Below are 14,160 nucleotides of genomic sequence, written 5' to 3' on the forward strand. Positions count from 1 at the left end.
GACAGACAGACAGAGAGAGGGAGAGACCCTCAAACCAGCTGGGGTCACACATCCAGATTGGATAGTCTACTAAAGGGAGGTAACTCACCACTCTGTAATTGCCTTTGAAGTGTCCAGGTTCTTAAGGTCGAGGTTGACGACACCCATGATCTTCTTGCTGCTGGAGAACACCCCAACCTCATTCTTCACACAGATCTCCAGCGACCGGCCACGCAACTCGGAAGGACCTACTGGATATTCAAACCTGCAATAGAAAAACAGTACCCAGTGAAATAGTGAATGGTTCATAAAGCCCATGTCAGTAAAACCTACAGACTGATGTGAACCATGGAATAATGATGGGCCAAGTATCAGATATGGAGGGCCGTATGATCCACATAAAATTACTCTGAAATGAAGTAACATGCCTTTTTATTTCTAGGCTGTAAGTACTTGAAGAAGTACCACATATCGTCTTTTTTATCATCTTTTGATAGTGCCAAACAATCTCTCTTTTTCAAAGAACTAAACCCAAGATACCAGGCAATCCAATGACCAGCTTCTTTGTGCTCAACATACGGCAACAGTGTGTGGAAGTTGCTCATAATATCAACCACAGGTTAGTCTGGCCCAGACTTTAATATTTACATGCCACTGTCATACAGCTAGAACATTGCTGACCAAACAAATCAAAGGAGAAAGAAATTAATAGCTGTAACAGTGTTCAAAGACTTCCAAACTCAAATATGTCAACACTCATCAAAAACAGTACAACTATCCCCAGCAAGCAAGTTTTTTCAAACAACACTGACATTAGGGATGAGAATGAGTATTTTCCTTTTCAGCTGAAACTTCCTTTCAATGGACCGTGGTCCATAAGCTGGAGGTGTTTATGGACGTTCAGGGCTGCTTGGCTCCCTGAAGCCCCAAGATTTGTTAAAATGTTGGGCTCAAAATTTGTGGATCTGCGGAAGATTATAACCCCTGTGAAATATTTGATCGTGGGAGACACGCAAGTGAGGTTCTCTATTTAACAGAGTGTTTTCTTGTAAACTCTGGTTGAACGGACAAGATGTAAAAGCCATCCAGTCCATATAATCATGATAATCCAAACATTAATTTCAAGTTTTTCTAAACAGTTACATATGGGCTATGTAACTGTTGTAAGCTTGCATATACTGAGCATATCAAGGTATACTCACGTCTCATCAAATACAGGATTGAGGTTGTCCTTGATAACTTGCGTCTTTCTCCGCGAGGAGCTGGACTTCTCAGGCAGCAGGTACATACGTACATAGGGGTCTGACAGATGGTTGCTGTCCAGTGGGAGCAGGTTCCTGTCAACAAACAAGATTTACCTTAATATTGTGATCGTTTTGTCAAACTTTTAGTTCAAATCTCCAATGTGTTTGGGTGTGCTTGATATCCGGTTTCATCAGTGTGTTAAATTTACATGTGCTTCAATCTGCTTTTGTGTGTTCAGCTAAATAAAACCCTTACACAGGAGGACATCTGAGGACAGACAAGAAGTGTGGTCTACTTACACACATTTGTGCACGACGATGATAAGAGTTTGTCGCTGGGCGCTGTATCGGAACGTCATCTGGATACGTCCATTTCCAAACTCCCCCCTCGTGTCCACAACTCTGCAATGATACAACATCCGCCTTACAAGCAGGGAAATAGAAAGCAAAAAAAAGGTTTTAAAAAAGTGTTGATCATCCTTGTGTAAGTCATTTTCAAACATAAATGTTAATGTTGATAAAAAACTTTGATTGTCCAATACAAAAATGAGCTATATTATATGGATGACAAGCTCTTTATTCTATTTTGATGAGATGTGTCGGTACAGATCCTTATACCCTTGTCAAGCAATATCATTACTCTTAACAAAATCAAGGTGTTTGATTGGCCAGACTCCATCAGTAAAAAAAAACTCATGTCTGTTGGCCGTCCTGTATGGAGATCATGATGTGTTTCGTATTAAGCACCTACTTCTCATGTCATACTTGATCTGTTCACAGTAAGAGTCACCATACTGAAACGACTGGTTGTCGTAAGTCAGATCTGATAATAAGAGGGGCGGTCGGGTAGCCTAGTGGTTCAAGCATTTGCTCGTCACGCCGAAGACCCGGGTTCGATTCCCGACATGGGTACAATGTGTGAAGCCCATTTTTGGTGTCCCCCGCCGTGATATTGCTGGAATATCGCTAAAAGCGGCGTAAAATCATACTCACTCACTCACTGATAATAAGAACCGAAAAAAAGTCTCTGTACTGGTGAACACAGAGTGAAAAATTTGCTACAGGTATCATTAGTGGCGTGTTTTTGGGATTTTACAGGCTGAACATTCATGTACCACCTTCAACCTTCTGTTTCCTGGTGTACAAGCCCATTCAGCCTGTGACATCCCGTACACCCATCACTGACACAGGTAACTCATTATCCAGACAACCTTATTTTGAAAATTTGTTTCTAACGAGAAACATGGCTAACTCATGAATCTTTCGTTGCCTTTTCCTCATAACACAACACTAAACGTCAATGCCAATAGGAGTTGTAACAGGACAGTTACTGCATGCCTTGATCTCATGAACTCACTTCTGTTGTGCAGGTGCCTTCCTCTGTCGGAGATTACTCTCAGCATCCACGGAGCTGGAGGCGGGTGGAATAACTTCATCCACTGCAGGAGCAGGCTGGGAGGGTTGAGATGGCTTGTCCACTGATGTCCCCTCAGGCTTCTTCCCCGCAGGTGCCCCGCCTGCATCCCCTGCCCCCTCCTTCCCTTCTCCCTCCTTCTTGGGGGGTGGCTCGGTGATAAGGGGCTCACATTCATCCAGCCAGTCAGGGTTTGAGTTGGGGGTCAGCACCTGTAACATAAACATGATTCTATAACTGCTTCTTTAATTCTAAAGAAAGTAAATCACTTACAGGGAAGTCCTACTCCACAAAGCCTTAAAACCAAATTATTTCATGAAGAAGAGCTAATGGATTACTTCTTTAGTCATAAGCCCATTAATTAATAGTTAGTCATTATCTTAGCCTTATTGTGAGTATATTGTATACATATGGCAGTGTATATGACAGGGTATATGGTAGTGTGTATGGCAGTATATATGGCAGTGTATATGGCAGGGTTTTTGGCAGTGTATATGGCAGTGTAAATGACAGTGTATATGGCAGTGTATATGACAGTGTATACGGCAGTGTGTATGGCAGTGTGTATGGCAGTGTATATGGCAGTGTATATGGCAGTGTATATGACAGTGTATATGGCAGTGTATATGACAGTGTATATGGCAGTGTATATGACAGTGTTCATGGCAGTGTATATGGCAGTGTACAACAGTGTATGTGACAGTGTATGACAGTGTTCATGGTAGTGTATGTGACAGTGTACAACAGTGAATGTGACTGTGTATACAACAGTGTATGTAACAGTGTGTACAACAGTGTACAACACAGTGCATCATCTCACCCTCAGAGCCAGCCTCATGTTCAGCACTCCGGCAGGCCCGTTCTGTTTCAGGTCAAACTTCTGGTCCAGTACCATGTCTGAGGCTGAGAGCAGTTCCTTCAGCTTGATGGTGGCGGCACCGATCACCTTGTCATTCTTACTGTCCCGCACCTACAACCACGTGGGAGGCAACAATCATGGGGATGTTCAAGTGAGGACTTTATCCCTCAGCTTCATTCACTACATTAATAAAGAAGCTGATATCCTTATGTTTGAAGCAGTGTTCAAAACTGAGGGGGTCAGGGGGTCCTTGAGGTATGGTGATTGAGTGAGTGAGTGAGTTTGGTTTAACTCCGCTTTTAGCAATATTCAAGTTTTATCACAGCACGTCAGCTTCATGGGGAGGAAAGCCTGAGGTGATGCAGGTCAGACGTTTACCACTTTGGTGAAACCCACAAGCACAGTTATGGTGCTGACAAACCTTGAAAAATAGTCGAGGCCAACTGGGATTCGAATCAACAATCAAAGGTTTCTGTCATGCCCAAGGCACTCAACTCTGCACAGCAAATTGTGGTGCCTTAGACAACTGGGCCACCCTTGCCCCCTTGAAACATAGTATAAGTAAATCGTGTAGGAAAAATTCAATTTTATGCAAATTGTTATTACTTAGATTTGCAGAACACTGATATAAAATATTAAAAAAAGCTACAGATCTAATCATCAGATGGCAGATAGCTCACCGCCACACCAGGAGAATATTTCACAACAAACACCTGACATCTTCAATATCAAGACAAAGACCAAGTATTATCTCCATGCTCTCTCACCTCAACATCCAAGTTCTGGTAGTTGGGGTTGTGGATGAGGAAGCGGAAGTTCTCCTCCCAGCGGGGCTCATTTGTGTTAGCCCTGATCCCGCTCTTGTGCTTGCTCTGGCCCACATAGAGGTTCACTTGGGGGGACGGTTCAGACAGTGTCTTCTTCCCTCGCTGCAGAGTGAGGAGATTATCAGAGTGAGGCTGACATATATCAAAGTGAGGCTGACACATATGGAACTGACGGACATTGACAGCAGTGTACCTGACGGCCATTGCATTGAAATAAACATGGTACAAAAATTAGTCAAATGCTGAAAATGGAATATAAGTTGGTGCAATTTGGTTCAAAGTCACTTGTTAACAGTTACTTAATGACAAAAAGCAAATTAAAAGAATAAACCAATGACTACAAACTGAACGACTGCAAAGAATCAAAGCAAACATTTTTGTGGTTTATCCCGCATGATAAAGAGTTACTGAGCAGTTTTCTGTGCACACATTAAAGAATAAGTACATAATTCATGACTAACAGCTTGCACATAGCAACAGAACAAACAAGCAGATACACCAGATGTACGTACAAAAAAGAAATTGTGCATATCATTATTGGAAACACATTATAGGAGACTTGATACTTTCAGAAAAAGGAAAATATTCATTTACACATTAACCAATTTTTTAAAGTTCCCAAACCACACAGTTATTGCCAATATGTTCAAAGATTCAACACCTCGCCAGGGCAGGTGGGAGGAGGACCATCACCCAAGCAGACACAAGTCACCATATATCGGATGATGGGGAAGAAGGAGCGTTTTGATTTGTTGCTTTACGCTGCACTCAGCAATATTCCAGCTATATGACGGTGGTCTGTAAATAATCGAGTCTGGACCAGACAATCCAGTGATTGATATCATGCGCATCGATCCACGCAATTGGGATCGATGACTTGCTTCAACCAAGTCAGCGAGCCTGACCACCTGATCCCATTAGTCACCTCTTACAACAAGCATAGTTGCCTTTTACAGCAAGCATTGGTCAGGGGGAGGGAAAGGGAGTGCGTTCCTGTCCTGTTGCTGCAACAACCACATTCACATCCTGTCATGCTTACATCATAGGACCACATGTCACATCCTGTCATGCTTACATCATAGGACCAGCTGCCAACCCCTCCACATGACCATCCTCAGTTATCTAGGGTATTATATTCTCATATAACACACACCCAGGACCCATTCACTACCACAGCTTTGTTTTGAACCCTATTTGAATGGCATGATGCTAAAAATAGCAGTCCAATCAAACTACTGTCCTGAGCAAAAGAAATTCTGTGCTAGGTTAGGGATAGGACCGATGTAGGTAGTGATGTCACTTGCAAATGTAGCTGTGGTGCTGAGTGTGTCCTGGGTATGTGTCCTAGGGGAATGGAGAGAAAATACACTGGATGGTTGAGGATGCCCAGAGACCTGCTCACACTGCTGGACCCTCTCAGCCACTGCCAACAGGAGGACCCTACCAGTGTCCATGTTGTCAGTGGCTGAGATCTGGAAAAAATGGCTTTGCAGTGTCGTGCTGTTTACACTAGGGCTGAAACATTTCACCTAGATCACAATAACATACATATCACCAGATAGTTTGGTTGGAACATGAGAAGATGAACAAAGGCAACCTTTAATTAACGTGATTACTTTCCGATTTGTCCAGTGTCAGTGTTGGTTTCAGCTGGGAGTATCGTATACGGCATGGTATAGCTATACAATGAGGGATGGTATAGCTTCTATACAATGAGGGATGGTATAGCTTCTGTACAATGAGGGATGGTATAGCTTCTGTACAATGAGGGATGGTATAGCTTCTGTACAATGAGGGATGGTATAGCTTCTGTACAATGAGGGATGGTATAGCTTCTGTACAATGAGGGATGGTATAGCTCGTGTACAATGAGGGATGGTATAGCTCGTGTACAATGAGGGATGGTATAGCTTCTATACAATGAGGGATGGTATAGCTTCTGTACAATGAGGGATGGTATAGCTTCTGTACAATGAGGGATGGTATAGCTCGTGTACTCCCTGGTTCAAAACAACACTAATGCTGGGATACTTGAGCAGATTGAAAACTTTGGTCAGTGATATAAAGACCAATTAGTATAAATATATATTATGATATTTCATTTGACAACTCATTAACCAATGAGAAGCTAGTATCTTAATGTGAGGTGAGATAAAGTGTATCATGATTTGTGCTGCTCAACAGGACAGTATGACATTGTGGTGAACAGTTGCAGCCCTAGGAAGCCCAGCCTCCACAGTCTGGGAGTTCTCACTCACACTGCCAGGTCTGCTAGGGAAAACAACAGCATGTGGATCGTAAGCCTCACACCACAGCTCCCTGTTGTGCCTTTAGGTCTCTGGCACAGTGATGGGTAGCCCTGACACACACAGCGAGGAATACCCAAACACACACACAGCGAGGAATACCCCAACACAAACACAGCGAGGGCTAGCCCCAACACACACAGCGAGGGATAGCCCCAACACACACACAGTGAAGGATAGCCCCAACACACAAACACAGCAAGGGATAGCCCCAAAAACACACAGCAAGGGATAGCCCCAACCCCCACACACAGCAAGGGCTAGACCCAACACATACACAGCGAGGAATACCTCAACAACCACACAGGGAGGGATAGCCCCAACATACACACAGCGAGGGATAGCCCCATCACATACACAGCGAGGAATACCCCAACACACACACAGCGGGGAATAGCCCCAACACACACAGCAAGGAATACCCCAACACACACAGCGAGGGCTAGCCCCAACACACACACACACAGCAAGGGATAGCCCAACACACACACAGCAAAGGATAGCCCCAACACACACACACAGCAAGGGCTAGCCCCAACACACACACAGCCAGGGATAGCCCCAACAACACACAGCAAGGGATAGCCCAACACACACACAGCAAGGAATACCCCAACACACACAGCGAGGGCTAGCCCAAACACACACACACAGTGAGGGATAGCCCAACACACACACAGTGAGGAATAGCCCAACACACACACAGTGAGGAATACCCCAACACACACACAGCGAGGGATAGCCCAACACACACACAGCGAGGGATAGCCCAACACACACACAGCGAGGAATACCCCAACACACACACAACGAGGGATAGCCCAACACACACACAGCGAGGGATAGCCCAACACACACACAGTGAGGAATACCCCATCACATACACAGCGAGGAATACCCCAACACACACACAGCGAGGGATAGCCCAACACACACACAGTGAGGAATACCCCATCACATACACAGCGAGGAATACCCCAACACACACACAGTGAGGGATAGCCCCATCACATACACAGCGAGGAATACCCCAACACACACACAGCAGGGAATAGCCCCAACACACACACAGCGAGGGATAGCCCCAACACACACACAGCGAGGGCTAGCCCAACACACACACAGCAAGGAATACCCCAACACAGACACACAGCGAGGGATAGCCCCATCACATACTCAGGGAGGAATACCCCAACACACACACAGCGAGGAATACCCCATCACATACTCAGAGAGGAATACTCCAACACACACACAGCGAAGGATAGCCCCATCACATACTCAGAGAGGAATACTCCAACACACACACAGTGAGGGATAGCCCCAACACACACACACAGCAAGGGATAGCCCAACACACACACAGCGAGGGATAGCCCCAACACACACACACAGCAAGGGCTAGCCCCAACACACACACAATAAGGAATACCCCAACACACACACAGCAAGGGATAGCCCAACACACACACAGCGAGGGATAGCCCAACACACACACAGCAAGGGATAGCCCAACACACACACAGCAAGGGAGAGCCCCAACACACACAGATCGAGGGAGAGCCCCAACACACATACAGGGAGGGATAGCCCAACACACACACAGCAAAGGATAGCCCAACACACATACAGGGAGGGATAGCCCAACACACACACAGCAAGGGATAGCCCAACACACACACAGCGAGGGATAGCCCCAACACACACACAGCGAGGGATAGCCCAACACACACACAGCGAGGAATACCCCAACACACACACAACGAGGGATAGCCCCAACACACACACAGCGAGGGATAGCCCCAACACACACACAGCGAGGGATAGCCCCAACACACACACAGTGAGGAATACTCCAACACACACACAGTGAGGAATAGCCCCAACACACACACAGTGAGGAATAGCCCCAACACAGACACACAAATAGTTGTTTTCCCACAGACCTGCCAGATCACCACCCATGTCCACCTCAAGACCGCACAGTCCACTCACTAACTTATTCCACACTTTCGAATTTTCTGGAGTATAAACTACAGCCTGAAATCAAAGATAAAAGTGCTTTGTTCAACAGGTGGCACACAACGCTAACATCAGGTGTGTAACGATACAGTGAACTGGCAATATGATACAAACTGTGATGCTTCTTCTATAGTAGCTTGTGATGTAGAGAGTACCTATCACAGAATATGTTGACTGAAACCATGTTTCATTCCATGCATTCTGTTTGATCTAATGATTTCTTCTCAAAATACTTTTCATAATAAATACAAACCACTGTTCTTGGTATACTTATGGTAACACTTGAGCTATAAACATATGGGTCCAACCATAATAATATTACCTAGATCATAATCTAGAATTTTAAAAAATAAACGGTACCACAAAATTGTAAAAAGAACATTTGTCCTCATGCTTACAAACAAAATATTTTCCCTGGGCATGCTGGCTTTTCTGAAAATTCTGTGTTTTGGGTCCCAAATATTTACTGGAGTACATACTTCTGAAACAAATAATCAAGCACCCCCTTAGAATCTAGAATAGTCTGTCCCTAGGTTTTATGGTATCGCCATACTATTTGCAGTGATATAAGTACCGTATTGTGTGCCATGCACTGATACAAAACAAACTGTAGGATAAAATAGCTAACACAAGGATATATTTTTCAGCATGAAAATAAACACTGAAAGAATTTACAACAGTTCTGAAATCATTGTTATTAATTGTTACTTGACCAAATTTGGTTTGGTTGGGTCTTTAATCACCTCTTTAATGACGAAACATCACAAGGTTCAGTTTCAGTTCATTGTAGCCTGGCACTGTGACTGTATCAGTAAGACATATCTTGCATAACAAAATGTAGGGATACATCAAGGCCTACCTGCAAGTTAAGTATTGTATCAGGAAAGTTTCACCATCATTGTATCGTTACATTCCTTTTCTAACTCACACACAAGTTTACCACACACTGACAATCTTCTTGTATATACCTCCCCAGCTTCATTGTCAAATCAGCCTGAAAGCTCATGCTTGATTATCCAATGAATTATATCTTCTTTCTGTTATGATAAATACCCCAGTCTCATTCGCCATTGTATGTTTGTCATAAGTCCCAAATGACACTATGCTCAACATAGGCATCCAATCAAATTACACTGTCCTATCATGATTGAAATAAGTATGCCAGTCATCAGTAATCAACGTGACTTTTCAGTGACATCTCAAATACAGCCACAGCCTTGTTGCATAAGGACTTCCTCCCCTCTCTTGCAATAGCTCTAATCAGCTTTACATGGCTTTCTGTTAGGTTAGGTAGGATTGTGATGAGTAGTTGGTTCAGCGAAACATCCCACAACATCTCCATTCATTTGTTTAAGTTGCTGATTTCACAGTAAGTGAACTAACTACATATAAGGGAGACAAGAGCTGTTGAGTATGGTAAAGCATATGAAAAACTTAGGTACTACACCAAATCAGAACCAGTTGGGACAGAGCATTTTTCGTAGGGAGCCTTCAGTGCAGATCAAGAGATATCTGTAGGCTGTGATAGGAGGATATTCTGTAAGATTTTTGTCTTATAAATGTACATCCATCCAGTTATTAAAACTGACCATGTTTTTCTATATTTAGTACTGTCTTTTTCAACATGATGACATAAATGCTGAATGTGACCACAGCTATTTTCACGTAGGTAACATTTGGTGTGAAACTGGGGGTGTGTGTTTAGCTTCCTGTACTCGGAAAAGGAGCTGACTAAGCTGGTCATTTTTTTGGTTTTTATTGCTGCTCTAAGGCCAAACTGTGCACACAGGTACAGATAATAGCTGTTGAATGCTTAGTTATTTTTTATAAAAATATAATGTTACTATAGAAGTCTATAGGAAAACATTTGGTTGTGTGTAACCCTAAGCAACCATGTGATCTCATGGTGTAGGTCTAACATAATGCACACTGCCTAACACCGACTTTAGCAGCATTATAACATCAGCTCAGGCAAAGCTACTTATTCCTAAAATCTGTCAAAGAAACAAAATCAATATTACTGAAGTAATTTGTACTTGACAGACTGAATATTTCTTCAACAAACACACCTTCAGCAACACAAACATGTGGCAACTCTGACAAGAAAACTCAACTGCACGCTGATGCTAAAATCACAATCATCAATTTTCAATACATGAACAAATTTGAACTGACTTATAATGTGCATTCTCTGTAGTAAGTCTCCAGTGCGAAATAAAACAACGATTTCAAGTGGACAATCTGGTTCCTACTGGCAGTGTGTTTCTACGGTGACCATCCAGCTTAGGAATGTCACATAGTAATGGAAATAATGTGAATGTGCCAGTCCAACAACAAACTCACATTAGCACAAAAATGTTTGCATTATCATTTCAACAACTGTTAAACACAGCAATACAACAAGTTCAGGTTAGTCAAGAACTGAACACAACATTTACCCAAAACCCATCTCGCTTAGGGCTGCCCTGCAGACAAAGGTCAAGTTAGTGGGGTCAAGGTCATCTCAAAAAACAATATACAAACAAGGAATGATTTAATACAGTGACCATCAGACCACAAAAACATCGTCCATGCCGGGGGAACATACCACACTAAATGTTATCAGCTTTGTTACAGGATACAGCATGGAGATGGTTGTTAGTTTGATATCTACCAACACACTGTATTAACATAAATAATATGTGTTGTTTCTTCGAGGGATGATGTAAAGAGTGACGAAGCGGGGCTCTAACAATTCATTATAGTATCACTGCTTTACAATATTGTGTGCTGCTATTTGGGCAGCTTGATGCCAAATATCCCTATAAAATAATACTAGTAGGACATCATATCAGGCATTTGAATTGTAAACTTGTATCATTTAGCGAGAAATCTCAAAGCACTATTGGTTTACATGACTAAGTCTACGAAAACATTTTGTTTGGACATCTGTGGTCATTTCTTTAAATGAAAGTTTGTGAAAAGTGTTGACTTTTTATGTTTCATATTGTGTGTCTTATCAAGACCTAACTATCAAGATTAATATATCGTAAAAAGAGAGGATCGTTGCTGAAGCAAATTGTGATACAGTGACAGAGATACAGTGTATCTCTACATCCTTTAAAAATAGCAGAAGAGAAAGAAACGTGAGAGCGACAGAAAGTCATCTGTACTGCTCAAAAGAAGTTAAGGATACCCAATTCTTTTACATTACCATAATTATCTGTTTTGAAGAATTGGGTCGGCATTAACTTCTTTTGAGCAGTATACAAGTTAGCAGGAATGTGTGACTGTATTCTACTATTAATATTATTGCAATGTGTTATACCCAAGCACTGTATGTCTAGTTATATTGGGCCTTGCAATGCATCAGCAGTCTTACCAATAAACGATCAGGCCTCAAAAATTCAGGCCTGGATTCAGACACTTTCTATCAAGGGTGAACAAAAGTTACAGTTAGATAAAAGAAGTGTTCTCAGTGACAAATACTTCTGAGAGGATTAGTTCAAAGGTCAGGCAAAGCACATTTGGCTACATGACCTAGGTTATATTGCTGACAATGTAAGTTACATGCTTCAACAGGCATTACACTGTAGAATTGTGGTATTACTATCAGGAACCAATCTCATTAAAATCAGATCCTACTTCTCGCTATCGCTAAACAAAGATCTGAGGACATCCCATTACAGGTCACTTCAGAACGACCTTTCATCCAACCAATCAGAGCGTCGTTTACCAGATCATGAAAATGACAGACGGAATGTGTTTTCTGATCATGCAACCTTGAAATATTTAACAGAGAGTATTCTGAACGACAGTTATGGGTTTTATGATTTTATCCCTACAATCTAGGCCATCTGTAAGCCATTCCAGAATGTTCTTTTTATCAGTTTTAAAGTTTTTAACCGAGAATACGTCAAAATATGTTTCGAAGCGTAGTCGCCAGTTTGAAACTAGTGTTGTAAAGCTTGAGAAAGCTGCCTTCAGATTGGCTAATGTTGATTTCTTGTCAGTCTTTTCATTGATCGGTCAATGTTCCCGAAAGGTCGTTCTGACGTGACCCGTTATGGGATGTCCTCAGGTCTTTGTTTAGCGGTAGCGAAAGCTAAGATCTGATTTTAATGAGATTGACAAGGAACAGAAGCAACATTTAATGAGGTAATACTAGAATATGAGCAAGGTTGATGAGACTTACTGGAAGGTCCCGGGCGGAGTCGAGGTTGACCAGCAGGATGCAGGAGGACACGCTCTCATCATCCTTGTTCTCTTCCTGCACCTGTTGGACCACCTGGAGGCAGATACAAGATGGCGGTTATACATGATGTTGATGCTGCAATATCCTACTGAGTGATACCATGGTAACACAATGACACCAAGACAATGTTGCTGTAATCATTTTGAAACAATGTTGCAATCATACTGAAAAAAAATGTTATTTTACACAATCGAAAAAAATGTTGCCATACAAAAACAGTTGCTGTACCTAGCATGTGGATACACTGTTCCTCAACCATACAGAAACAATGTTGCTATTGACATATTACTAAAACACTACAATACTGGTCAAATATGACATTTTTACAGATACACTGTTCCTAATTCCTGTGATACAAAGTGTTACTGCAAATCTTGCAGCCACACCTCACAAAAATCTCATTCTTTTCAGTTCTAAGCAGTAACCATAATGTCTTCATTTTGATCGGCTCTTTTGACATGCATGGCGTACAGGGGATCATTTCTGCACCAGAATCCCCACTGGGTCTTGTTTAAGTTTGTTTGTTGTTTAACGCCGCACTCAGCAATATTCAAGCTTTATGACAGCGGTCTGTAAATAATCGAGTCTGAACTAGACAATCCAGTTATTGATATCATGAGTATCGATCCACACAATTGGGATACGATGACATGCATCAACCAAGTCAGCGAGCCTGACCGCCGGATCCCGTTTGTCACTTCTTACGACAAGCATAGTTGCCTTTTACGACAAGCATGGGTTGCTGAAGACCTTTTCTACCCTGGATCTTTACGGGTCTCTTGTCCAAGTAACCAGCTGACTTCTCTGTGCCGAGACAGATAAACTGGGTCAGTGAAAAGGGTCACTGGAAAGGAGTTTATAGTAACCATGGTTACTGTGACAATTTCATGTTACATGGCAGAAACTAAACATAGCTGTCTGACGATCATCTGAAGCTAACTAAATAAAACATTGGAAAGAAATACTCAAATCGGTCATGAAGACAAGTACCAGTGCTAATAATTGGGTTAGGTCACTCTGACTAAAAAGGATGCTATATTATTTTGTATAAACTATTCTGTAGTTAAAAATGCTAAAAATATAACTATTATCATAATGAAACAGTTTGTATAGTTTCTATTTAATTTCATACCTTCACTGACTTTGTAAAGAGAAACATTGATGCCAAATCGTTCAGACACATGAAGATAGAGAAACTAAAATATATTATTGATGTTTTTTTACTGCATAAACATGTCCACAAACTAATTTCTTGGCCATGACACCAAAGCAAGT

The 14,160-nt window shown here is 42.2% G+C and overlaps 1 protein-coding gene across 2 annotated transcripts in view; it reads right to left on the bottom strand.

Annotated features, from left to right (window-relative positions):
- Positions 1 to 14,160, bottom strand: part of LOC139465843 (extended synaptotagmin-2-like) — a 46,218-nt gene that overhangs the window by 5,668 nt on the left and 26,390 nt on the right. The window contains exons 14-20 of one of the 2 annotated variants that reach the window (XM_071247784.1): positions 12,826 to 12,906; positions 4,264 to 4,425; positions 3,458 to 3,607; positions 2,581 to 2,849; positions 1,524 to 1,625; positions 1,182 to 1,316; positions 89 to 244 (exon numbers count right to left, since the gene is read on the bottom strand). In XM_071247784.1, coding sequence (XP_071103885.1) covers positions 89 to 244; positions 1,182 to 1,316; positions 1,524 to 1,625; positions 2,581 to 2,849; positions 3,458 to 3,607; positions 4,264 to 4,425; positions 12,826 to 12,906 — 1,055 coding nt within the window. Of the gene's footprint in view, positions 1 to 88; positions 245 to 1,181; positions 1,317 to 1,523; positions 1,626 to 2,580; positions 2,850 to 3,457; positions 3,608 to 4,263; positions 4,426 to 12,825; positions 12,919 to 14,160 lie in introns of both variants that reach the window. The other variant, XM_071247783.1, reaches the window with a different exon arrangement.

Source organism: Haliotis cracherodii, unplaced genomic scaffold (assembly GCF_022045235.1).
Source record: "Haliotis cracherodii isolate W230 unplaced genomic scaffold, xgHalCrac1.p SCAF_18, whole genome shotgun sequence".
Classification (NCBI taxonomy): Eukaryota; Metazoa; Mollusca; class Gastropoda; order Lepetellida; family Haliotidae; genus Haliotis; species Haliotis cracherodii.